General features: G+C 41.2%; 1 protein-coding gene across 2 annotated transcripts in view; it reads right to left on the bottom strand.

Moving 5' to 3' along the window:
- Positions 1 to 26,830, bottom strand: part of LOC126191553 (muskelin) — a 155,152-nt gene that overhangs the window by 77,202 nt on the left and 51,120 nt on the right. For both annotated transcript variants that reach the window (XM_049932462.1, XM_049932463.1), the window contains exon 5: positions 13,156 to 13,348. In XM_049932462.1, the coding sequence (XP_049788419.1) occupies positions 13,156 to 13,348 (193 nt within the window). The remainder of the gene's footprint in view (positions 1 to 13,155; positions 13,349 to 26,830) is intronic.

The raw sequence follows: 26,830 nt of genomic DNA, 5'->3' as shown, positions 1-26,830 counted from the left end.
GTGGCATTGGAGCCCATAGTGTAGAAGTTACCTGACAGTGATAACATAATTGGACCAGTAGCATTTGCAGATTACATGTTGTTCATTGTACATGGTGACATGGTGACTCTGGAGCATAGCAGGATGATTCCTTCCACCTGTTGTGTTCCCCCACCCCCTGCCCCCTAAAAAAAATATTATGATTATTATTATTAGCAAAATATTTTTGATATGAACATTTATATCAAATGTGTGCAGTTCAAGGATTTTGAAAACTGACACAAGGCTTTTCTAACTTAATTTTAGTATTTATTACATTCCTTTGGCTATCAGGAGTTAATGAGCCAACTAGTTATCTGAAAACAGAACCAATTAAAAAGTACCAGTAATCTAAAACTTTGTTACCATTGTTTATGTGTAAACATATGCCCAATTATTCAGCATCTCCACTATGTGGTGAGTAGCAAATAGCCTTTTCAAAATATTGTTACAATTAATAACTTTCTGATGGAGTAGATGAAAAAAGAACGTAAATAACTAAAGCATTTCTGCAGCTAATGAGAAGAACAAGTTGGCAACTTCTGCACTAATTTAGTCATAGCAATTAGCTGCTTCAGTAAAAAATTTGTTACGGAAACAGAATTCCATATTTTGGCAAACTAGCTAGTAAACAGAATTCCATATTTTGAAAAACTAGCCAGCATAATTCAATAGAAATTATCTCATTCAAATGAATCTTCTTCTATTACTTAGTTACTCAGAAGCATAAATCTTTAATTCTCATTCATATAAATCCAATAGACAATAATAGCTAACTTTAGTTCTAATTATTGTAAATATATCAGCATTTATACACAGACAAGGAAAAAAATTCCCAGATTTTTCGGGATTTCCCGGTTAAAAATACACTTTGTCCTGGTTGAAAATACATTTTTTCCGTGTTAAGTGACAGTATACTTTCTTTAAAAACTGTGAAACTTGTCAATCTATTGAATCATTATGGTTTTATACAATGGCATAGAATTTCCACGACTTCACAAAACAAAACTTAGGGGGGAAAAAAACACACGTTTTGGAGAGATTTGTGATATGCAGCAACATGGACGCTCCACATTTTCGTATTACAAGAGTTCCACAAACCACCACATGTTACTTTCCAAAGCACTGAAATCGAGATTGTGATCCGCTTTTGTAAGGCGGTCATAGTTCATGTCACGTGATCTCGCCAGCTGATGGCGGCGGATATTCAGAGCATAGGACACGTGATGCAGTCAGCCAGTACCAACATCACTGTTCAGTAGCACGACCACACAAATAGGAATAGTTAATGGTTTAAATTAATATACATAGTGTTGCTACACAAAAAGCTGAGTTTTCACATATAATACTGGTCTCTAAGATTAATATTCCACAAGAGAATCTAAGCTTTCACGTATAATGTTGATCTTTTTTGTGCATGTTACACGTTAAGATGCATCGCATAAATATGCCAGTAAAATTTTTAATAACGACATAAATGTCTGATCATCTGGGTTTGAAATTCTTCTCACAGTCATCCTCAAAGAGTTGATTTTTAAATGAGAATCGAACACTCTGCAATTTAAGAAATTCATCATACATTCTCGCACATAGTTCATCTTGGGTAAAAGGAAATTTACTTAGAAAGTAACCCTTTTCAAACCACCATTCACAATATTTTCCCGCAACGTGTTAGAAATAGGTTCGTTTCAGCAGTTGTCAGAGTGCCGGATAAAAGGTGTCACCGCACTTGCGCAGCTACGATGACGCAAGAAGCCCGTATGTTCGTAAGTGTAAAACATTAAAAGATCTTACATTATGTCATGAAAGAAACAAGTCATCAGAGAATATTCCAAGAGCATCGGAATTTCGTGAACCATACTAAAATGCATAATTTGGCTTACAGTGCACATTCATATGTCCAGACTTGGATGTAAATTTTCTTGGAATACCAGTATTGTGTTATCTCATGTTTGGTTCTTATAATGGCATAATGCCCTAAGTGCTAGAAGATGAAAATGTGTGTGTGAAATGCACCAAACAGATGAAACTAGCCAATAGTGTTGAATTAAACACTTTGTTTCAAATAAATAGACTGCATCAGTGCAAAAGATAAATAAAAGCCAAATTTCTTCAGCAAACCCTCAGGAATCCCTCAGGTGTCAGAAAAGGTAGTGTTCCGCTACTTCCCCCCCCCCCTTCCCCCCACCTCTCCTCTACCCTCCGTGTAACCTGCAGCACTTTACTGTCACCACCCCCACCATACTATTCCTCCCTCTCCCCGACCCAACCACCCCCTTACCGCCACCCAGTCGCCACTCCCATCATGCACTGGTGCTGCTGCTCGGAGTGTGGTTTCAGTTGCCTGACTGTGCAGCAGTCGTGTATGAGTTACAGGGGTAGGAACCGCTGGGTAGAGAAGGTAGTCTGGGAATATTGTAGGGTTTAACAAGGATGTTACGGAGGTTAGGGGGGCGACGAAAGGCAACTCTGGTAACATCCTTGTTAAACCCTACAATATTCCCAGACTACCTTCTCTACCCAGCGGTTCCTACCCCTGTAACCGACCCCGCTGCAAAACCTGCCCCATGCATCCCCCCACAACCACCTACTCCAGCCCCGCTACTGGTAAAACATACACAATTCAAGGCAGGGCCACGTGTGAAACTACACATGTCATTTATCAACTGACATGCCTGCACTGCACAGCCTTTTACATTGGCATGACAACAACTAAACTGGCTGAGCGCATGAACGGACACAGACGAACTGTCCGCCTAGGAGATGCCCAATACCCAGTAGCGGAGCATGCCCTCCAGCATAATTCTAGGGACCTAGGAACCTGCTACACCGTATGTGCCATTTGGCTTCTCCCACCCAACACCAGTCCCTCTGAACTGCGGAGATGGGAACTTGCACTCCAACACATCCTTTCATCCCGCCATCCCCCTGGACTGAACCTACGTTAAACAACCTCACTCCCATTTACTCTTCAGTCTTCTCCTCTTTCCCTTTCCTCTTTAGCCATTCACGCATCTTTTCATCCTACATAGTTGTGTTTATCTTTATACTATATACCTCTTAACTTCTGCATGCATCCTCTTTGGTTTGAAGCTGGCACAGTACTTACAGTAGAATATCTTTGGCTTCCCTCTGACAACCATGCATCCATCCTTGCTACCCTCCCTATTTTCCTTTCCCTGTTGCTTCATAGCCTGGGTTGTGAGTAACTGAATCTCCTTTCCCTTCTTCCCTTTCTTTCCCCTCTCTCCTCCCTGATGAAGGAACATTTGTTCCGAAAGCTAGGAATGTAAATTTTCGGTTCTGTTTTATGTGTATCTATCGGCTGTACTGAGCTGAGGTAAGTACTGGCCAGCCCCTCTATCTCTTTGTTAGTAATTACTATTATCTCCGTATCGTAGTATATAAGAAAAGATTTCATTGTCTTCTCCTCTTCTTAGGCTTCTGTACCTGGTTGGTTCTGATGTCGCATTTAGATTATGGTCTGTAAAGAATCATTTCTACTATATGTAGTGTATTTAGAATTTCTGCTAAATATATATGTCAGTATTTAATGCATTACGTGTTTTTGTTAGTAACAAGAAAGTACCTTCCCTGTTCCCTTTATTTAATTAATTATATAACAATTAAATGTTGCCCTGGCCATTTGTAATTGCATTGTTGAAGTGGCGCCATTTCTGTTAAAATTGATAAAAATTTCTTTATAGCTATTTAATTCTAAAAGTATTGTAAGGATTTAATCCCAGTAAATTTAAAACGGCATCTCATAATAATTTCTATTTCATTTTAGGCCACAGGTACAGTTTTATTGAAAGGAATTATTTTAATTGTGTACACTGCCATTGTACTTAGGCAGCTATACTGGAGCATCAAGCCTCGCAGAGAGAAGTAATTGTTTGAATATTATATTAAATTTGCTTATCACGTAACATTAAAGAAAGATAATTTTTTTTATCCATTGTGAGTAAGATGGATGTCTTCACGTTGGAAAACGTATGATATTTCTGGCCATAGAGCCCTGAGGAAATTTAGCCGTGGGTTTTAATGAATGTAACAGAGATTTTCTTTAATCAAACATTTTCATTCCAAATTAACGGAACATTTTTTTCTCTCTTTTCACAAAAGTAAGTTACATGATAAAGATCAAGACATGTTCACAGGATGTGTTGACCAGGAAAAAGCATTCGATAATGTAAAATTGTGCAAGAAGTTTGAAATTATGAGAAAAATAGAGGTAAGCTATAGGGAGAGATGGGTAATATACAAAGAGCCAAGAGGGATTAATGAGGGTGGACATCCAAGAACGAAATGCTCAAATTAAAAAGGATGTAAGATAGGGATGTTGCGATTCTCCCCTATTGCTCAATCTGTACATCGAAGAAGCAATGATGCAAATAAATGAAAGGTTCAATGGTGGAATTAAAATTCAAGGTGAAAGGAAATCAATTACATGATTCGCTGATGACACTGCTATCCTGAGTGAAAGTGAAGGAGAATTACACTATCTGCTGAATGGAGTGAACAGTCTAACGAGCACAGAATACGAACTGAGAATAAATCGAAGGCAGATGGAAGTAATGAGAAGTAGCACAAATGAGAACAGTGAGAAACTTTACATCAGGATTAATAGGCATGAAGTAGATGAAGTTAAGGAATTCTACTAGCTAGGCAGCAAAATGAAATGGTGGAGAGAGCAAGACGGACATCAAAAGCAGACAAGCACTAGCAAAAAAGGCATTCCTGGCCAAGAGAAGTCTACTAGTATCAAACATAGGCCTTAATTTGAAGAAGAAATTTCTGATAATGTATGTTTGGAGCATAGCATTGTATGGTACTGAAACTTGGACTGTGGGAAAACCAGAACAGAATAGGATTGAAGTAACTGATTTGTGGTGCTACAGATGAATGTTGAAAATTAGGTGGACAGAGGCAGTAAGGTATGAGGAGTTTCTGCACAGAATCGGAGAGGAAAGGAATATGAGCAAAACATTGACAAGGAGAAGGGACAGGATGATAGGACATCTATTAAGACACAGAGAATGACTTCCATGGTACCAGAGGGAGCTATAGAGGGAAAAACTGTAGAGGAAGACAGAGACTGGAATACATCCAGCAAATAATTGATGACATAGGCTGAAAATGCCACTCTGAGGTGAAGATGTTGGCACAGGAGAGGAATAACAGTTTCAGAAGACAAATGTAGTGCAGTGCTCCAGTTTCAAATTGTCGCTAGAACCTCTCAAAACCAAGTAACTTCTGCTGAAAGGAACCTAGCAAAAAGTCCTAAGAGAAAATTGAACAATGTGACTATTCAAACTAGTGCAGTAACAATATATCTAGGGGTATTCTTGGACGATGATCATAATTTTGCACATCGTATAGAGGAAGTAGGCATGAATGATACAATTGGGATGAACAAAATTATAACCAGTGCAAGTAGGCAATTTCAACGTCCCTTAAATAGAATCAGCATACACCACCAATCTATGCTGCCTGAAAAAGAATTGCAACACCCTGAAGTACAAGGTCATTGTATCGGCAAGACAGGTGACAGGTAGTTCATCTTTGTAAGTGAATACGACGAATTCAGACAAACAGAAAAACATGTCACAGTAAAGGGTGCCTAAACATTTGCATGCATACATAGTGTACACCACTCTAGCAGTAATGCAGGAGTGTACTCTACTTGGAAACAATAAGGGAGCCAAATGGCATCTTGCAACAGGCTGTTTGTAGCATCTTGCACCTATTATTGTAATTCAACAGTGGTTCTTGCAAGCACTGGAAAACGAGTTAACTCCCATGTCTTCATATCCCGTACATGCTCAACTGGTGAGAGATGTGATGTTCTTGCTGGCCAGGGCAGTAGTTGTACTCCACGAATGTGAGTGTGCACTGTCCTGCTGAAAAAGCACATCACCTTCCTGTTGAAGAGACAGCAGTAGCACGGTGTTAACATCCTGTTCAATATAGTGGAAATTGGTCACTTGACCATGCAAAAACAGCAAATGGACCACAATTTGTAACTAATGATCCCCACATCACAAAGCTCAGGATGAGGCAGGTGTGTTGTGGGCGAAAGCTTCCTGGACTGGTCACCTCGTCAGGTCTATAACATGCACGTGTGCATCCATCATCCACATCTAGACAAAACCTACTCTCATTCCACTCTCCAATCAACTCTTTCGAGACACCAGTAGCGACACTTGGCAGTGTTGTGGTGTTAATGGTAACCTAGCCAGAAGTACACAAGACCTTACTTCTACTGCAAGCAGTCTGTTTCCAATGATCCGGAATGACACTGCAAGCGCAATATTTGCTCACATTTCATCCTGGAATGATGATTAGTCAGCCACTGCTGCTTGCATAATGCCCCGATCTTGACATACGTGTGTACCGTATTTACTCGAATCTAAGCCGCACTCGAATCTAAGCCGCACCTGAAAAATGAGACTCGAAATAAAGGAAAAAAAAAAAGATTTTCCGAATCTAAGCCGCACCTGAAATTTGAGACTCGAAATTCAATGGGAGAGAAAAGTTTTAGGCCGCACCTCCAAATCGAAGCAAAGTTGGTATATTGTAATATGAGACACAATTTAGGTCGAATGAATGATGATACAGCTACAGTAGTTTGGTTCGAGTCATAAGCTTAGCAGTTAAGCTTTACCAGGTAGCCATTGCTATGCGTTAGGCGCTCCGTCCGTATTTATACGGGTACCCTTCCTTTTTCACGTGCTTCGTCTGGTTTGATCGATTGCTTATTTTGCTTTGATCTGATAAGGGCCGTTTTCTCTGTTATAGGTGTTTACGTCACTCTAAGCTGAAAATGCGTCACTGTACTGTGTCATGCATTGTTTGTCGCATTCTGATAGTGCATGTTTATGGCCTGTCGCCGCTCGCGGCATGGCTTGCTTTTGTGTGCGCTAGCACCGCTTACAACTAAAAAGAGACGAATCGTCTCATTAGCGAAGCAATGTCAAGAGATCGCTATTTGTTGTTACTTACACTGCTGCTTTCTTTGAGAATGATCAACAAGAACCAAATAATAGGCTGCGTATGATAGAACACGTTCTGAACGAGAGTTAGGCGAAAATTTTTCTCAGTTTGAAAATCTTTGCGGCCGCTTCTTTAGTACATCAAATTCTGCACAGAAATTAGAGTCATCTTAGATTTAAAAATCTAGTCAGTTGCCGTGCTTCATTTCTGACTGTATCACTATTAGGCATAAGAATAATACGAATATAAACATGACACGATAAGTATATTCTTCCGCGATGCTGTTGTCTCACTCTAGTTTCGTAGTTTATTTGGCAGACAGGATTTAAATGAGATAGCAACAAACACGGAAGAATACATGGCAAAATGTTTATATTCGTATTATTCTTATGGTGAATGGTGAACAGAATACTGCTTGTGATTCACATTTCATCAGGTTATTATTAGCAACCATCTCTTCTCACAGGTAGGAAAAAATTCAAAACGTAGAGTTGGCCATATTGAAAAACATCCCAGGCTTGCCAGTCGGATTTTCGTAGTACACTGAAATTCTACTACATTCGAAGATGAACAATACGGAATTTGTATTTACTTCGTTGGATAATGTATGAAAATGCAGTGGTCTAAACTCAGGGCAGAGAAAAAAAAGCTCGCCAGTATTTATCTTTGTGCCTATGAAGCATGCCTGTGTAGCGCTACATATATTCGACGGCAGAAGTTAGTTGTGGCAGCACGTACCAACATTTTTCAGAGCTTCTGCTTGCTTTGCACTCTATTCTAAGCCGCAGGCGGGTTTTTGGATTACAAAAACCGGAAAAAAAGTGCGGCTTAGATTCGAGTAAATACGGTACTTCGAGGATATCCAGAGCCAGGTCTACAGGTGTGGGAATGTTCCATAGACCACTGTTGAAAGCAATGATACACCACATATACGTAGTGTCCAACATATGCAGCACACTATAGATACGTCCATCCAGCTTCCCACAGGCCCACACTGTGACCCTGTTGAAGCAGTTGAATCTGTTCATTGGTAGCATATACTCCATGTACTCATCTGTTGCGCATGGCTGTACCCTAGAGTAAATGTTGCAAACATTGTTCATCTCTAAACTCAGAACAGTTACTGCTTGCAGAGTCAAAACAAAGGGTACACATACAGGTCTCCTGAGCATCATCAGATCACTAACAACCTCAACAAATGAATCATTAACACTACACCACCTCAATATGCACACACCACTGAACTCAATCCTCGATTGCGTATTCTGTTTCCAGCGTTGTATACTAGCATTGGTCACAGGATACAGTGCGAGCATTTGAGCTTGTAGACTGCAGCTTGTGAAGTCAGTTTTATTAGTCAGAAGAGCTCAATGAAGAGTGTTATTAAAGGACACCTACTGCACCACCCCGATTGATGTACTGTTAGTAATTCCAGGAATATGTTTGTTTTCGTTGGACTTGGAAAGTAGTAAAAGGGGAGCTCTGAGTAAAGTGGAAGTACGAAGGATATCGGAACTGTGGACGGTACAAAAAAGTTAATATGAGGTCGTATATTATTACTGTGGCAAAATAAATGAGACACTTCAGGTAAAGTCAGAAGAACATTTTAATTTTTCCCTAACATCAGGAAGAGACTAAAAATGATTTTCTTAATCCAGCGAGTGGACTGATAACTGACTGATTATGGCTCATATGCTATGTATCTGTACAAAGTTAAAAGACAGGCAGTTTGATAGTTGTGCCTGTGGCACTGTGGGTACACACTGTGGGACGGTGCGCTCTACGAAATGCAGCAGGTATTGGCCATCAGGCATTAAAGATGCTGGATCCAAAAGCAGCACTGAGGAAGAAGTCAGGCTGGCGCATTTTTGACGATACTGCAACCACAATATCTAGTAAGTCCAAGGAAACTTCATGTGGCATCAACCAAACATCAGCATGCTGCCAGCCTGTCTAGACAGTGTACTCTACAGATGGAGAGAAGACAACTGAGGCCAGAAATCACTGAATTAGATGGTTTTTCAAGAACTTATGTGGTGTTGATGCAAGTGATGATGTAAGTGTGAAATCTAAGACTTTCCAGCTTATCATGGAATTGCTTTTGTTAGTGCTGTCCTATACCTAAGGAATCCTGCCAACAGTGCCTGCTGACTGGTGTAGTACGAGGGTGGGCTCAGTAGTGGAAACAATCATCTACAATCTAAATGCACCCTAATAAATGAACAAAAACGGAAGATTCTGTAGTACTAACAGCAGCAGTAGTAGTTGGGTAACTGGTTAAGGGTTTTACTGAGTTTTATAGAGGTAGAAAGTAACTATAGTATTAGCATGCTGTTTTTATTCACTAAAGTTCCACATGTAGAGACCTTGTTCTTCGTTGCAAAAGATTAACAAGCAGATAATAAACTTGTTCTTAACACGGGCTCTCCTCGAATTATTTTTTATTTAATAACAAAATTTTGCAAACAAATTGACGAGGTTGACACGACAAGCCTCTTTCTCCCTTGGTGGCCAATCTTTTATGAAAGATTTTGAGGAAAATACATTGTATTCTTCAAGTTTCAACTCTCTAACCTTTTGGAGGTACGTAGATGACACTTTGGTGGTGTGGCCAGTAGCTAAGAGAAATTGCATAAATTTTTCGATCATCTGAATTCCATTCATGGGAAGACTCAAATTACCATGGAGACAGAAACGTACAGATGCCTCAGTTTATTGTAAAACCAACTGCACCCTGGGACATTTTGTCTTTCACAACCCAAGACACAGACCTGCACCAGCAAGCAAACAACTGCCACCTTCCTGCACAGACCAATGGTGCCCTGAATACACTTGCCCACAGAGCACATATGACTGTTGGTAAGGACCTACTACAGGAATAACACAAATATCTAAGAAGTTTTTGAAGATAATAGCCATCCATCACGGAATCTTTGCAAGGCTCTGCATTTTAAAGCAAACATGCATGTCCCGCCTAAGGAAGCTGATAACGATTCAAGTTCAGGGCCTTCCTACCATTCATAAAGACTGCCTCTTCTAAAATAAGATGTATGATATCTAAACATAGAGTCAAGGTTATTTTTCTGTCAGCATCAAAGACTGCCATACTCACTGGTTGTGTGATGAGATGACTCAATAGGAGACAGTGGTGTGTCAATTTGCCTGTCAGTATGGTTTCTCATGTATTAAATATTTTACCTACCATTGAGCATTGCACAGAACACTGACGCTATAGGCTACCCACCTGTTACAGCCTGATACATCTGCCATGGCTGAGCACTGTAGACAGGCAACGTATGCTGTAGACTATGAGAATGTCCTGATTTTAACATGTTTCATACTTCTCTAATTCAGTTTCCAGGGAAGCTATTGAAATACATTTCATAAATGATTTAGTTAATCAAGATGACGTTTTTAAACCTTGACAACATGTGGAAACCAGCACAGGCAGTAGTTAACTCTCATAAACAACAATAGTTATCCCTAGTAGATCATAATTTGTGAATCACCATCCTTTACAGAGTGGTCTTAGCAGCATGTATCTCCACTGGCCATGTAGTATTTCTTCCACTGTTATCCGCTGTGTACTAATACACAACTGGTTCATCCTACCGGCAGATATGAGGTGGAAGAGAGTGTTTTACCATCACTTCAAAGACGGCTGAATGATTTACAGTCAAAATATTAGGAGCATACAAAATTTGGTTACAGCCAAATTTCCAGAATTTTATGAATCAAGTACTATGCCATGACAACATCAAGATTCTCATTAATACCTTGAAGATACCTATGTGGAAACATTTTGTGTGCAATGAAATGAACAGTTATGTAAACATTCATTCCACCAATACAACTTTTTGTTAACACAAAGTCTATGTGATTATTGTGGCTAACTATAGCATGATCTTTAATGTCAAATGAAAGAAAAGTGGCAGTCAATCAAATCTACCATATCTCTTTCATATGAAAGTACCAACACTTCGCTTACGTACTTTTGAAACAACTAACCACTCAGCAATTGTCTTAAACTGAAATTTACGTATAAAATGAAAGACATCTAAATATGCAAAAAGCTTGGGATTTTGTATAAAAGATTACCTATGTGTACGTAAGAAAAAGGAAGAGAAAAGGAAAGAATGTGAAAGAAACTAATTCATGTATTAATCCTACCCTCCCATGTAACTGTAGAGCTGAGCTTTAACAGGCAGCAGCAAAAGAAACTCGAAGTTAGAAAAAAAATGGTATTACACAAAATGAGACAGAATTAGATATACCGTATTTACTCGAATCTAAGCCGCACTCGAATCTAAGCCACACCTGAAAAATGAGACTCGAAATAAAGGAAAAAAAAATTCCCGAATCTAAGCCGCACCTGAAATATGAGACTCGAAATTCAAGGGGAGAGAAAAGTTGTAGGCCGCGCCTCCAAATCGAAACAAAGTTGGTCCGTTGTAATATGAGACACAATTTAGGCCGAATGAATGACAATACAGCTACAGTAGTTTGGTTCGAGTCATAAGCTTAGCAGTTAAGCTTTACCACGTAGCTATTGCTATGCGTCAGGCGCTCCGTCCGTATTTATACGGGTGCCCTTCCTTTTTCACGTGCTTCATCTGGTTTGAATCGATTGCTTATTTTGCTTTGATCTGATAAGTGCCGTTTTCTTTGTTATAGGTGTTTGCGTCAATCTTAAGCTGAAAATGCATTACTGCACTGTGCCATGCATTGTTTGTCGCATTCTGATAGTGCGTGTTTACGGCCTGTCGCGGCTCGCGGTATGGCTTGCTTTTGTGCACACGCGTACAATAAAAAAAAAAAAAAAAGAGGAATCGTCTCATTAGCGAAACAATGGCAAGAGACTGCTATTTGTTGTTACTTACACTGCTGCTTTCTTTGATAATGATCAACAAGAATCAAATAATAGACTGCTTATGATAGAACATGTTCTGAACGAGAGTTGGGCGAAAATTTTTCTCCGTTTGAAAAGCTTTGCGGCCGCGTCTTTATTACATCAAATTCTGCACAGAAATTAGAGTCATCTTAGATTTAAAAATCTAGTCACTTGCCGTGCTTCATTTCTGACTGTATCACTATTAGGCATAAGAATAATACGAATATAAACATGACACGATACGTACATCCTTCCGCGTTTGCTGTTGTCTCACTCTACTCTAGTTTCGTAGTTTATTTGGCAGACAAGATTTAAATGAGATAGCAGCAAACACGAAAGAATACATGGCAAAATGTTTATATTCATATTATTCTTATGGTGAAGAGAATACTGTATGTGATTCAAATTTCATCAGGTTCCTATTAGCAACCATCTCTTCTCACAGATAGGAAAAAATTCAGAACGTAGAGTTGGCCATATTGACAAACATACCAAACAGTCTTGCCAGTCAGATTTTCGTAGTACACTGAAATTGTGCTACATTCGAAGATGAACAATACGGAATTTGTATTTACTTCTTTGGATAATGTATGAAAATGCAGTGGTCGAAACTCGCGGCGGAGAAAAAAAGCTCGTCTTCAACTTTTTTTTTTTTAATTTATTTACTGACGCAGAGGTTTTGGCGGCAGTATTTATCTTTGTGCCAACAAAGCATGCATGCGTAGCGCTACATATATTCGACGGCAGAAGTTAGTTGTGGCAGCACGTACCAACATTTTTCATAACTTCCGCTTGCTTTGCACTCGATTCTAAGCCGCAGGCGGTTTTTTGGATTACGAAAACCGGAAAAAAAGTGCGGCTTAGATTCGAGTAAATATGGTACAGCATCAACACACAAAATAGCTAGAGGATACACTTATTGATAAACTGATAGGTAGGACATCTGACATCAAAATTAAACCCTACAGGGGAAAAAAGGTGAGAGTAAAATGAAGGAGAATATTTTGAGATGAGTTGGGAAAATAGAACATTCACAGTAGTGAAGGACAGATACAACCAAAAAGAATTGGAACATTTCTGGCTCATCACTGCCTATAATTCTGCAGTTTTAAGTAACGAAATTTATAGAATTCTTTCAAATCAATTAAAAAAGGTTACACAAATGTAGCACTGCAAAGATCTTCCATTTTGATTTTTTCCTTAACTGCTTCAAGGAAATAAAATTGTGGCAGGCTAAATTTAAAACTTACGAGATACTGAGTGTTCCATGAAGTCTTCAGTACCCTCGTAGTCTCCCTTATTAACTAGAATCTCATGTAACTTGCTAAGCAATGGGTCTTCCAATCGTATCTCAGTGTGCCTCTGAAGAGCTTCAAATGCTTCATTATAATTATGTTGGCGGAAGTGTTTCAGACACAGTCTCACTACTTCTCTCTCCTTATACTGTAAAAATTAGGCTGTGTTACTACTACAGTAAACAAACAAAATAAAAGTATGTAAACCAAAAATAATTTATGTGCACATCATTTCACACATCAGACAACATTTTAAAGGGCCACACAGAGCTGCAGCCAATTTAACACTAAAATGCCTTCCTGTGATCTACAACATGATACTAATTGGTGCAACTAATTACCATAACATTTAACTGATTACAAAAGTAACTAAAGATGAGTCAATAGCACTTTGTTAGACAATACAAGCATTGTTACACTTGCAGAAGTTTTAATAATCGCTAAACCTCGAGGGGGTGCACCAATTTTTGTACCACGAGTGGGCGTGCGGAGCACTTTGTATACAATTAAAGAATAGCTGTCTTCATGTTACCAAACATGAAAGAGCAAGTTTAATTTTAGTTTAATTAAACAACAATAAAATAAACTTTCATTATATGAGCTAAATCACTGTTTAAGTACAAAATAATAAAATAAACTTATATTGGTTCACTCTGCTGCTGAATACAAGTCTTACCCTGTAGTAATGACACACTCAAAGCATTAAACAGCGCAGTTGCATCAGATTGCTAGTTATCTTGTACACAACTGCCTCATTGTGGGATTGTGCTCCTAGCTCAGAATCTCAGCCATTTTTCTTGCCCGGGTCGTACATTTGTTTCTCACCTAGCATGCAGTTTATTTTATGTTACACTGCACAATTTAGCACTGGTTTAGCAAAAATGAAGGAATAGGAACAGGCTCACTGTTGTAACGCAACAATGGAATGGTACAAGACAATGTTATTTGTAGTTGGTGCTCTTTATACAAAGGTGCACCCACTCGAGGGTTAACAAACAACCAGATACAGAGGTGCCCTTGTTTACAACCTCAACAATAAGAACCACAATTATAAAGGTTCCGACAAATGTATTGCTGTTCTGTAAAACAAAATTATATTTTTAGGTCATTAATATGCCTTGTCAACAGCATCTATTACAAGGAACACAAGAGATTGCTTTACCTCACCATATCAAAATTGTACAGCTGATCTGTTCACTGCAACTAATATTATTAATCAGGAATTACAGTTGGCTATTATCATTACTGCCTTTGGTAGTAGTCACACGATAAATAGGCATGTGCATCACCCCATAAATTGGTAGCTTATAACTAGAGTAACAAATTACACAATAACATAAATATATATGTGATGTAAGGCGTTTCCAGTCTATATGCTGTTTGAAGGTGTCTCAGGTGTCCAGCCAGATACGATCGTCGAATGCCTACAATATTTTGGCGAATACCCGTTCGCCATCATTACATAGTGTTGGGGCAATGGTCTGTCCACCCTCTACCCTTGCGGGTCAAGCTGTAATTCCATGCGCCAATGGCGTGCGGAGTTTCCACTTGCACCATTGCTCTTTTATAAAGCTTAGTATTGGTTTCCAGACCTTACTGAGTTGGTAACCAGTGTTCCTGTTGATGAGGTTGTCTGTTACACAAATTTCTGTGGCCTCTTTGAAGATACAGTCCCAGTAGTTATTTGTGGAGGCCAGTACTTTTGTCTAGTCGTAATACGTTTTGTTCATGCAATGTTCCGCAAGAGCAGATCAGCTTGGCTGGCCTAAGCAGGTGTAACATTGATGTTCTTTGCATCAATCTTCCACCGTACAAACTGTTTGGCCAATATAGGATTTGCCGCAGCTGCATGGAATTTGGTACACAGCCGCGTTCTTAATCCAACATCATCTTTCACCACTCCTAGTAAGGTCTGCGTCTTAGCCGGTGGTTGGAACAGTGTGTTGATCTTGTGTTGCCTGAATGGTCTCCCTATTTTTGATGACACGTTGCCTGCAAAAGGTAGAAACGCCAGGCCTTTTTTCTCTTCTTCCATTTGTTCTTCATCTTGGTCCCTACTGTGCTTGTATTGTCGGGATGCTATTTGAATTTGGCAGTTGCCGTATCCTTCTTGCGGAACACAGTCTCCAGGTGTTTCTGTGTATTAAGGTGTTAAGCACTCTGTTTAGCTGAGCTGGATGGTGGCAGCAGGAAGCATGTAGGTGCAGGTGAGTGTGTGTAGCCTTGCAGTACACACTGTGACCTAGCAAGCCATCTGACCTGCACTGAACCAGGACATCAAGAAAGGGTAGTTTTCCATCTTTCTCAATTTCCATAGCCAACTGTATATTATTATGGATGGAATTTAGATGATGTAAAAATATTTGTAACTGATCCTTTCCATGTGGCCAGATTACAAATGTGTCGTCTACACATATTTGCACCAACACCTCCAATTCTCCCAATCACTGAAACACCACCTTCAGCCGAACACGCATCTGAGGGCTACCAACAACAAGGCTGGAGAAATCAGGAGGGAAATGGGCTGGATTCTTTCGAGAGCAACACCGGCCAGGAGCACTACTATCTCCAGAGCAGAGAGAACACCACTATGCAACCTCAGACAAAATGCAGCCCCAGATGACAAGGAGAATGCTACTTTCATTCTTGAGAGATGTGGCTATGAACAGAAGATACTGCAATTACTAGATGACCCAGCATACTAGAAAATTAAAACAGACCTGACTAAGAAGAAACAACTAGGCACCTCCAACTTGCTGAAAAATGGCATGCTTGAGTATAAGGACATCAACAGACTTCACCAACACTCAGCGGTAGCACCGAGGATATATGGCCTTCCAAAGATGCACAAAGATGGGATACAACTGATATATAGTAACATAGGGGCACCAACGTATCCCCAGGCCAGCATCTGGCAAGTCCCCATGGAAGATTCTATCAACTTAATCGGTGAGAAAATCGGAGCAGAGCTGACAACTTTTCAGGCATGTGTTAACATCAACCTACTTTGTCTTCAATGGGCTATACTACGAACAAGTGATGGAGTGGCTGTGCCCCCCCCCCCCCCCCTCCAGCGGTAGCCTACCTATTCATGGAGAGTTTCAAAGTAGCAGTCCTGGAGACTGCCAAACTGAAAAACTGTATGTTCCTTCTGATATGTGGACGACACACTTCTAATATGGTCACATGGTAAGGATCAACTACAAATATTTCTGCAATAACTTAATTCCATACATAACAACATACAGTTAAATACGGAAATTGAGAAAGGTGGACCACTACTCTTTCTTGATGTCCTGGTGCAGTGCAGGTCAGATGGCTTGCTAGGTCACAGTGCATACTGCAAGGCTACACACACTGACCTGCACTGACCAGCTTCCAGCTGCCACCATCTTGCTCAGCTAAATGAAGTGCTTAACACTTGGTACACAGAGCATATACAACCTCTGACAAACAGAACTTATCAACAGAACTCAAACACCTGGAGACTGCATTTCGCAAGAATGGATACAACAACCACCAAATCCAAATGGCCTTCTGACCACACGAGTGCAGTAGGGACCAAAATGAAGAACAAATGGAAGAAGAGAAAAAAGACCTGGCGTTTCTACCTTTTGCAGACAATGTGTCATCCAAAATAGGGAGACTATTAAGGCAACACAGGATCGACACAGTCTTCCGACCACCAGCTAAGATGCACAACTTACTAGGAATGGTGAAAGATGATGTCGGCATCAAGAAAATGAGCAAACAGAAAATTCCGTGCGCCTGTGGCATAGCCTATATTGGTCAAACAGTTCATACAGTGGAAGACTGATGCAAAGAATACCAACGCTACACCTGCTTAGGCCAACAAAACCACTCTGCCCTAGCAGAACATTGCATAATTACTAGATACACAGCGAATTATGACAAGACAAAAGTGTTCGCCTTCACAAATAAATACTGGGACTGCATCTTCAAACAGACCATAGAAATTCACGCAACAGACAACCTTGTCAACAGAGACACTGGTTGTCAAATCAGTAATGCCTGGAAACCAAAACTAAGTTCTATCAAGGAGCAACAGTGCAAGTGGACATGAGGTCATTCTGCCACAGCCACCAAAGAGTTATTGCAGCCCACCCCACCACCTAGCATGGCTTCCTCTTCGCCCACCACTGGAAACACTGTGTGCCATCGTCCCATGGAATAACACCTGGACCAATGAGGGGTAAATATTAGCAGCAGTGAGTGGACAAACCATTGCATCAGCACCACCTGATGATGGCGAAATAGTTATTCACCAAAATATCGTGGGCATTTGGCAATCGTATATGGCTGGACATCCAAGAACCATCCAAACAACATTAATATCTTCCAAATCATAAAATGTGTCATGCATGTATATAGGATAGTTATTAACTAGCATGGTTCATAACAGGTCTATAGTTACCCAAACATTTTAGGCGAAAATGGCAGGGAAGTTCAAATTTGAAAATTAATTTACACATCTAAGGTCAGAAATATTTCAGTGAACCACATCTGACAATTAAAAGTAAAACAGAAGAGCAAATAAAAACCCAGTTGTATTTTTAATGACAAATGCAAACAATGGCCACTTGAAAGAAAAAGGAAAAAATCTTAAATAGAATGGTTTCTGCAGACACACAATTCAAATTGGAAGAAATTTTTTTCTGTTATATGTTAAAATGTATGAAAGCAGAACATAAAAGCCACTGAGAGATGAAATGGATGTGAACTGTTCACACTGCAGTGTTAAGGTGCACATACAAAACAAGCAAATTACCCCTTCACTATATGCCAGTAAAGTCAGTTTGAAAACAGCAGGAAGAATATTCACATGTTATCTAATAGGGTAGTACACAATGGAAGCAGATGGCAGTGCCAACAGAGCTGACAGGTCCCAGCTGACTAACCAGAATGAACAAAACATTTTTTGCATGATTCAGTGCAGCTGTTGGTTGACTCAATAGACAAGGAGAATGAAGATGCACATACACCAGGTGACCTGCAATTTTTCTCAAATGAGTCTATCTGTTTGTTTATTTATATAATACACTCCTGGAAATTGAAATAAGAACACCGTGAATTCATTGTCCCAGGAAGGGGAAACTTTATTAACACATTCCTGGGGTCAGATACATCACATGATCACACTGACAGAACCACAGGCACATAGACACAGGCAACAGAGCATGCACAATGTCGGCACTAGTACAGTGTATATCCACCTTTCGCAGCAATGCAGGCTGCTATTCTCCCATGGAGACGATCGTAGAGATGCTGGATGTAGTCCTGTGGAACGGCTTGCCATGCCATTTCCACCTGGCGCCTCAGTTGGACCAGCATTCGTGCTGGACGTGGAGACCGCGTGAGACGACGCTTCATCCAGTCCCAAACATGCTCAATGGGGGACAGATCTGGAGATCTTGCTGGCCAGGGTAGTTGACTTACACCTTCTAGAGCATGTTGGGTGGCACGGGATACATGCGGACGTGAATTGTCCTGTTGGAACAGCAAGTTCCCTTGCCTGTCTAGGAATGGTAGAACAATGGGTTCGATGACGGTTTGGATGTACCGTGCACTATTCAGTGTCCCCTCGACGATCACCAGTGGTGTACGGCCAGTGTAGGAGATCGCTCCCCACACCATGATGCCGGGTGTTGGCCCTGTGTGCCTCGGTCGTATGCAGTCCTGATTGTGGCGCTCACCTGCACGGCGCCAAACACGCATACGACCATCATTGGCACCAAGGCAGAAGCGACTCTCATTGCTGAAGACGACACGTCTCCATTCGTCCCTCCATTCATGCCTGTCGCGACACCACTGGAGGCGGGCTGCACGATGTTGGGGCGTGAGCGGAAGACGGCCTAACGGTGTGCGGGACCGTAGCCCAGCTTCATGGAGACGGTTGCGAATGGTCCTCGCCGATACCCCAGGAGCAACAGTGTCCCTAATTTGCTGGGAAGTGGCGGTGCCGTCCCCTACGGCACTGCGTAGGATCCTACGGTCTTGGCGTGCATCCGTGCGTCGCTGCGGTCCGGTCCCAGGTCGACGGGCACGTGCACCTTCCGCCGACCACTGGCGACAACATCGATGTACTGTGGAGACCTCACGCCCCACGTGTTGAGCAATTCGGCAGTACGTCCACCCGGCCTCCCGCATGCCCACTATACGCCCTCGCTCAAAGTCCGTCAACTGCACATACGGTTCACGTCCATGCTGTCGCGGCATGCTACCAGTGTTAAAGACTGCGATGGAGCTCCGTATGCCACGGCAAACTGGCTGACACTGACAGCGGCGGTGCACAAATGCTGTGCAGCTAGCGCCATTCGACGGCCAACACCGCGGTTCCTGGTGTGTCCGCTGTGCCGTGCGTGTGATCATTGCTTGTACAGCCCTCTCGCAGTGTCCGGAGCAAGTATGGTGGGTCTGACACACCGGTGTCAATGTGTTCTTTTTTCCATTTCCAGGAATGTAGAAAGAAACATTCCACATGGAAAAATATATTAAAAAAAGATGCTGTGACTTAACAAACGAGAAAGCACTGGTAGATAGACACTATAAAAAACACACAAACACACACACAAATATCAAGCTTTCGCAACCTTCAACAGGAAGGAGGGAAGGAGAGGGAAAGGCAAAAGGATGTGGGTTTTAAGGGAGAGGGTAAGGAGTCATTCCAATCCCGGGAGCGGAAAGACTTACCTTAGGGGGAGAAAGGGAGAGATATACACTCGCACACACACACACACATATCCATCCACACGTATCAATGGACATGTGTGAGTGTGTGCACGAGTGTATACCTGTCCCTTTCCCCCCCTAAGGTCAGTCTTTCCGCTCCCGGGATTGGAATGACTCCTTACCCTCTCCCTTAAAACCCACATTCTTTTGTCTTTCCCTCTCCTTCCCTCCTTCCTGATGAAGCAACCATGGGTTGCGAAAGCTTGATATTTGTGTGTTTTTTATTGTGTCTATCTACCAGCGCTTTCTCGTTTGGTAAGCCACAGCATCTTTTTTTAATATGTTTATTTATTTATTTATTTATTGGCTATTTAGCCTGCCCCCATCAGGGCCTTAAGGACCTATCTTACAACTGAGCAGGAAAAACTCATATTAAAGATTTCACAAATAGTTCACAGTAATAACAGTCATAATAATATTAACAATGATAATAGTCTTAATAATATTAGCAATGATTATAGCAATAATTGACACTCATAATAATAATAATAATAATAATAATAATAATAATAAATGGCATAAGGAATTACATAAATTATTTTAGTACATTTGAGTCTATGATTAGAGTTATTAGGAGTCAAAGAACATAGATGAAGGAGAAGACAGTAGAAGATAGGAAACAATAACATACAAACACAGAACTCTGCTCTCTGCTGACAAGTCAAGGGGTTATGGGGCAGGAAGCTGAAGGGGGAGGGGGGGGGGGGGGAGAGAGTTGTGTGGTAGAAGGAATTTGTGAGACTAAACTGCAGATTTGAGTATGGGATAGATGGATATTGTGATAAGATGTGGGCCATTATCTGTCTTTTGAAGTTTGTAAGGAATTTGGTTTCTCTGATATTATTTGGAAGATCGTTCCCAAGTCGGGTTCCTGATATGAAGAATGATTTAGAGAATATGGCAGTGTTATGTGCTGATACAGAGCGGATTTTACTGTGTTGAGGGGGGGGGGGGGGATGTTTTTGCTGTGCTCTTCAGAAAGTAGTGTACAAGTTGACAATAAATAAGAGGGAGTGCAACAATTCAGAAGGTGATAGAGCAAGCATAGGATATGATAGTCTCTACACTTATTGGCATGTAGCCATGATTATTTATTGTAGGCAGGAATGATATGGGATAAAAAGTGAATGCACAAATGTACTGTGCACAAGCAATCATCATCAGTTCCAACCTTTATGAGCTTCCGTACGAAAGTCCTTGGAGAATAGCATCACCATAGTGAAGTATAGGGAGTATAAGTGACTCTAAAAGCTTCTTTTTAGGAGCAAAAGGAATCACTTCTTTATATTTCTGTAGTGAGTGAAGTGACACTGACACCTTCTTACAGACTGCAATTGTGTGTTTAGTCAAATCAAGGTGGTGGTCCATAATTATTCCCAAGTGCAGAAGAAGAAAAGGTTATTTCTGTGCCATTTAGAATCAATAGTCAAAATGATTCTCTGTATTGAGGGTAATGAGTCTTTTATGAGTGAGTAAGACTGCCTGAGTTTTAGGTGTGTTAAGCTTCAAACCTAATTTCTGTGCCCAGTCTGACAAGGTAAGTAAATTAGCATTTACATGCTACATGGCTGGGCACAAGTTTGTTGGGTTTGGATTAGATATAGCTGGTGATGATCAGCTCACAAGTGGTATTTACAGTGGGAGAGAACAGTTGAGACATCATTAACATATGAGAATAGTAGCAGGCCCAATGCTGATCCTTGAGGGAATCCTGATACTGGAATCTTGATACAAAATTCCTCCAGTGTGACCTTTTTGGTCCAATCATTACACATCGCTGGTGCAATGTGAGGTATGAGTAGAACCATTCTACAGCACTAAGAAAAGTTTAGGCTTTTGAGTTTAGCAAGTAAATTGTCAAAGTCCACAGTGGTCAAACATTTTGCTGAAATCTAAAAAGCATATAATAGTAGCCTGTTGTTCATCCATGGCTTGTTTTAAATCATCAGTCACTTTTATAAGAGCAGTCATTGTGCTGCCATTTTGCCAGAAACCAGACTGGTATCTAAAGGACAGAATCCAGCTTTACTCTCATGCTACAGGTGCTAAGTGAGCAAAACAAAGTTCCATTTCTTAATATGAATGTTTGAAAACATGAGAATGCAACAGTAGCAGCATACTGGAAGCAAATGTTTAGCCAAATTAGAGTAACAGGTAACAAGAGCAGAAATATAAAACTGAATGAAGCACAAAAGGTACAGGACACTGAACTTGATAAAGAATACACTAGACAAGATCACAATATGAAATCTGGTGAAATGTTAAAAATAATATTTCATAAGCAAGAAATGAGATAAACTTTAATGCAATTGAGGCAGAACAACATTCTGAAACGAACAATTATACCCTGAAGAACACTGTGCACTCCATAACTTTATTCGCATTTTATTCAGCATATACCAACTGAGTACAGGCCTACCTTGATGGTTAGGTAATGAATTAGGTAATGAACATGGTTTTGCAACAGACTAAACAATTTAAAAAAATGGTGATGCATTTACAAGAGGGAATAATATTTTATGTATAAGTACTTAGAAAAGGAGAGTACCATTTGGAACGGCTTTTCTCTGATTTATGACATTGAAATTTATCTTTGTTTGGTCATACAATGAACAGTTTTTTTTTATGCACTGAAGTGCCAAAGAAACTGGTATAGAGATGCATATTCAAATACAGAGATATGTAAACAGGCAGCATACGACACTGCTGTCAGCAATGCCTTTATAAGACAAGCAGTGTCTGGCACAGTTGTTAGATCGATTACTGCTACTGCAGCTACAAGCTGCGGCTACAAGATTTAAGTGAGTTTGAATGTGGTATTTTAGTCGGCGCATAAGCAATGGGACACAGCATCTCCAAGGTAGTGATGAAGTGAGAAGTTTCCTGTATAACCATTTCACGAGTGTACCGTGAATATCAGGAATCCAGTAACACAACAAATCTCCGACATCGCAGCGGCAAGAAAAAGATTCTGCATGAAAATAACCAATTACAACTGAAGAAAATTGTTCAAGGTGACAGAAGTGCAACCCTTCTACAGATTTCAACACTGGGCCATCAACAAGTGTCAGTGTGTGAACAAATCAACGAAACACCATCGATATGGGCTTTTGGGGCTGAGAGACCACTCGTGTACCCTTTATGACTGCACAACACACACACAGCTTTACGCCTCACCTGGGCCCATCAACACTGACATTGGACTGCTGATGACTGGAAACATGTTGCCTGGTTGGACAAATCTCGTTTCAAATTGTATCGAGTGGATGGGCATGTACGGGTATGGAGACAACCTCATGAATCCATGGATCCTGCATGTCAACAGGCAACTGTTCAAGCTGGTGGAGGCTCTGTAATGGTGTCGGGGGAGGGACCTTTGATATGTTTAGATATGGCTCTGACAGGTGACACATAAGTAAGCATCCTGGCTGATCACATGCATCCTTTCATGTCCATTGTGCATTCGGATGGACTCGGGCAAATCCAGCAGGACAATGACACACTCCACACATCCAAAATTGCTACAGAGTGGCTCCAGGAACACTCTTCTGAGTTTAAATATCTCTGCTGGCCACCAAACTCCCCAGGCATGAACATTATTGAGCATATCTGGGATGAAACTTCCTGGCAGATTAAAACTGTGTGCCTGACTGAGACTCGAACTCGGGACCTTTGCCTTTCGCAGACAAATGCTCTATTATCTGAGCAAGGTTCGCAGAAAAGCTTCAGTGAAGTTCGAAAGGTAGGAGGCGAGGTGCTGGCAGAATTGAAGCTGTGAGGAGGGGCCGTGAGTCGCGCTTGGGTAGCTCAGATGGTAGAGCACTTGCCCGCGAAAGGCGAAGGTCCCGAGTTCGAGTCTCGGTCTGGCCAGGAAGTTTAATATTAGTGTACACTCCGCTGCAGAGTGAAGATTTCATCCTGGAGTCATATCTGGGATGCCTTGCAACATGCTGTTCAGAAGAGATCTCCACGCTTTCATACTCTTACGGATTTATGGACAACCCAGCAGAATTCATGGTGTCAATTCTCTTCGGCACTACTTCAGACGTAAGTAAAGCCCATGCCACGTTGTGTTGTGGCACTTCTGCATGCTCGCAGGGACCCTACGCAATATTAGGCAGGTGTACCAGTTTCTTTGGCTCTTCAGTGTGACACTGTTACAGGAATACTATTCTGAAAACAAAATTTAGTGTCAATGAAGTGTTTGTCAACACAAAGAAAAGAAGAGCTGAAGGGCCAAACTATGGATCCAAAGGTATCAGGATCCTATCCCCAGTCAGTCTTAGGATTTCAATCTGTTGCTTATCACTTCTTTCGCCGTTGGCAATAATTGCTAGCATGAAAAATGCATAGTTGCACAATAGTCTGGAGGCCACGTTAAACTGTAGGCCCCAATAGCCAGCTATGTAAATGCAATGGCAAACAATCTCCAAAATGCCCATGCCTAGTACACAAGTGGGGTATACAAATCACTCTTCAGATTGATGAGAGCTTTTACTATTTTATGGTTGATTTTCAGGTCTATTTTCAAACTTGTACTATTAAGTTATTTTGTAGCTGAGCTTAAACTCACTCACTGCTAAACAGTACAACAGCATCTCAAAAATTTAGGTAGCTCAGGTATGTTCCACTCCCTTTATTTTCCCAGTTTTACTATCTCAAAACCTTCTCTGGTGTTGCTAAAAATGCTTTTAGCTTCTGGAACTTCCTTGCAACTCATATTTCAGTTTTGAATGTCTAACAAACGTGATGAAGTCTAATGGAATCTGTTAGCACTGGTGTACATGAGTTGAATCAATGCCCTGTTTCTGCCATTATAGATTTTGTTGGAAGTGATCAAATGCTTTCTTAAAATTTATTATTCTCAGGCAGAATAGCAATTTATATTCACTGCTCCATTAATTTCATTCATGACTTGCAAATGGTTCAATGTGCTATAGCTACAGGGGGCGGACAAAAATAAGGGAACACCAAACATACAGGGTGTTTCAAAAATGACCGGTATATTTGAAACGGCAATACAAACTAAACGAGCAGCGATAGAAATACAACGTTTGTTGCAATATGCTTGGGACAACAGTACATTTTCAGGCTGACAAACTTTCGAAATTACAGTAGTTACAATTGTCAACAACAGATGGCACTGCGGCCTGGGAAACTCTATAGTATGATATTTTCCACATATCCACCATGCGTAGCAATAATATGGCGTAGTCTCTGAATGAAATTACCCAAAACCTTTGACAACGTGTCTGGCGGAATGGCTTCACATGCAGATGAGATGTACTGCTTCAGCTGTTCAATTGTTTCTGGATTCTGGCGGTACACCTGGTCTTTCAAGTGTCCCCACAGAAAGAAGTCACAGGGGTTCATGTCTGGCGAATAGGGAGGCCAATCCACGCCGCCTCCTGTATGTTTCGGATAGCCCAAAGCAATCACACGATCATCGAAATATTCATTCAGGAAATTAAAGACGTCGGCCGTGCGATGTGGCCGGGCACCATCTTGCATAAACCACGAGGTGTTCGCAGTTTGTACCGCCACAAATTCACGAAGAATGTCCAGATAGCGAGATGCAGTAATCGTTTCGGATCTGAAAAATGGGCCAATGATTCCTTTGGAAGAAATGGCGGCCCAGACCTGTTCTTTTTGAGGATGCAGGGACGATGGGACTGCAACATGGGGCTTTTCGGTTCCCCATATGCGCCAGTTCTGTTTATTGACAAAGCCGTCCAGGTAAAAATAAGCTTCGTCAGTAAACCAAATGCTGCCCACATGCATATCGCCATCATCAATCCTGTGCACTATATCGTTAGCGAATGTCTCTCGTGCAGCAATGGTAGCGGCGCTGAGGGGTTGCCGCGTTTGAATTTTGTATGGATAGAGGTGTCAACTCTGGCGCATGAGACAATACGTGGACGTTGGCGTCATTTGGACCGCAGCTGCAACACGGCAAACGGAAACCTGAGGCCGCTGTTGGATCACCTGCTGCACTAGCTGCGCGTTGCCCTCTGTGGTTGCCGTACGCGGTCGCCCTACCTTTCCAGCACGTTCATCCGTCACGTTCCCAGTCCGTTGAAATTTTTCAAACAGATCCTTCATTTTATTGCTTTTCGGTCCTTTGGTTACATTAAACCTCCGTTGAAAACTTCGTCTTGTTGCAACAACACTGTGTTCTAGGCGGTGGAATTCCAACACCAGAAAAATCCTCTGTTCTAAGGAATAAACCATGTTGTCCACAGCACACTTGCACGTTGTGAACAGCACACGAGTACAGCAGAAAGACGACGTACAGAATTGCGCACCCACAGACTGCGTTGCCTTCTATATCTTTCACATCACTTGCAGCGCCATCTGTTGTTGAAAATTGTAACTACTGTAATTTCGAAAGTTTGCCCGCCTGAAAATGTACTGTTGTCCCAAGCATATTGCAACAAACGGTGTATTTCTATCGCTGCTCATTTAGTTTTTATTGCCGTTTCAAATATACCGGTCATTTTTGAAACACCCTGTAAATGCAGATGTTAGCCAAGCCTGCAGGTCACACTGCTGTATTTGAGCATGAATGGCACTTGTGCAATATCCTAGATTTGTTGCAAGTGTCAGTCGCAGTCAGAACATTGTTCTGTGCAGTTGTGAGCACATTACATCAGAGATAAGTGAGTCCAAATGCGAGCAACCTGTTGGTGCTGTGGTGTAACAGGTTGTTCCACCTCTTCCTTGCAATCAAGTGAAAGACATTTGTGTTAAATTGTTGTTCAGGTAGCTAGCATATACAGAATTTTTATAGTGCATATGCTGGATTTATTAACATTCAAAGTGGGAGCGTCACAAGCGAGTGTCTCACGACACCAACTGAGCACCTTCACCTGCAATGAAG

This window comes from Schistocerca cancellata, chromosome 6 (genome assembly GCF_023864275.1).
Source record: "Schistocerca cancellata isolate TAMUIC-IGC-003103 chromosome 6, iqSchCanc2.1, whole genome shotgun sequence".
Taxonomy (NCBI): domain Eukaryota; kingdom Metazoa; phylum Arthropoda; class Insecta; order Orthoptera; family Acrididae; genus Schistocerca; species Schistocerca cancellata.
Note: the sequence above shows the minus strand (reverse complement) of the source record. Positions and strands in the feature narration are given on the sequence as shown.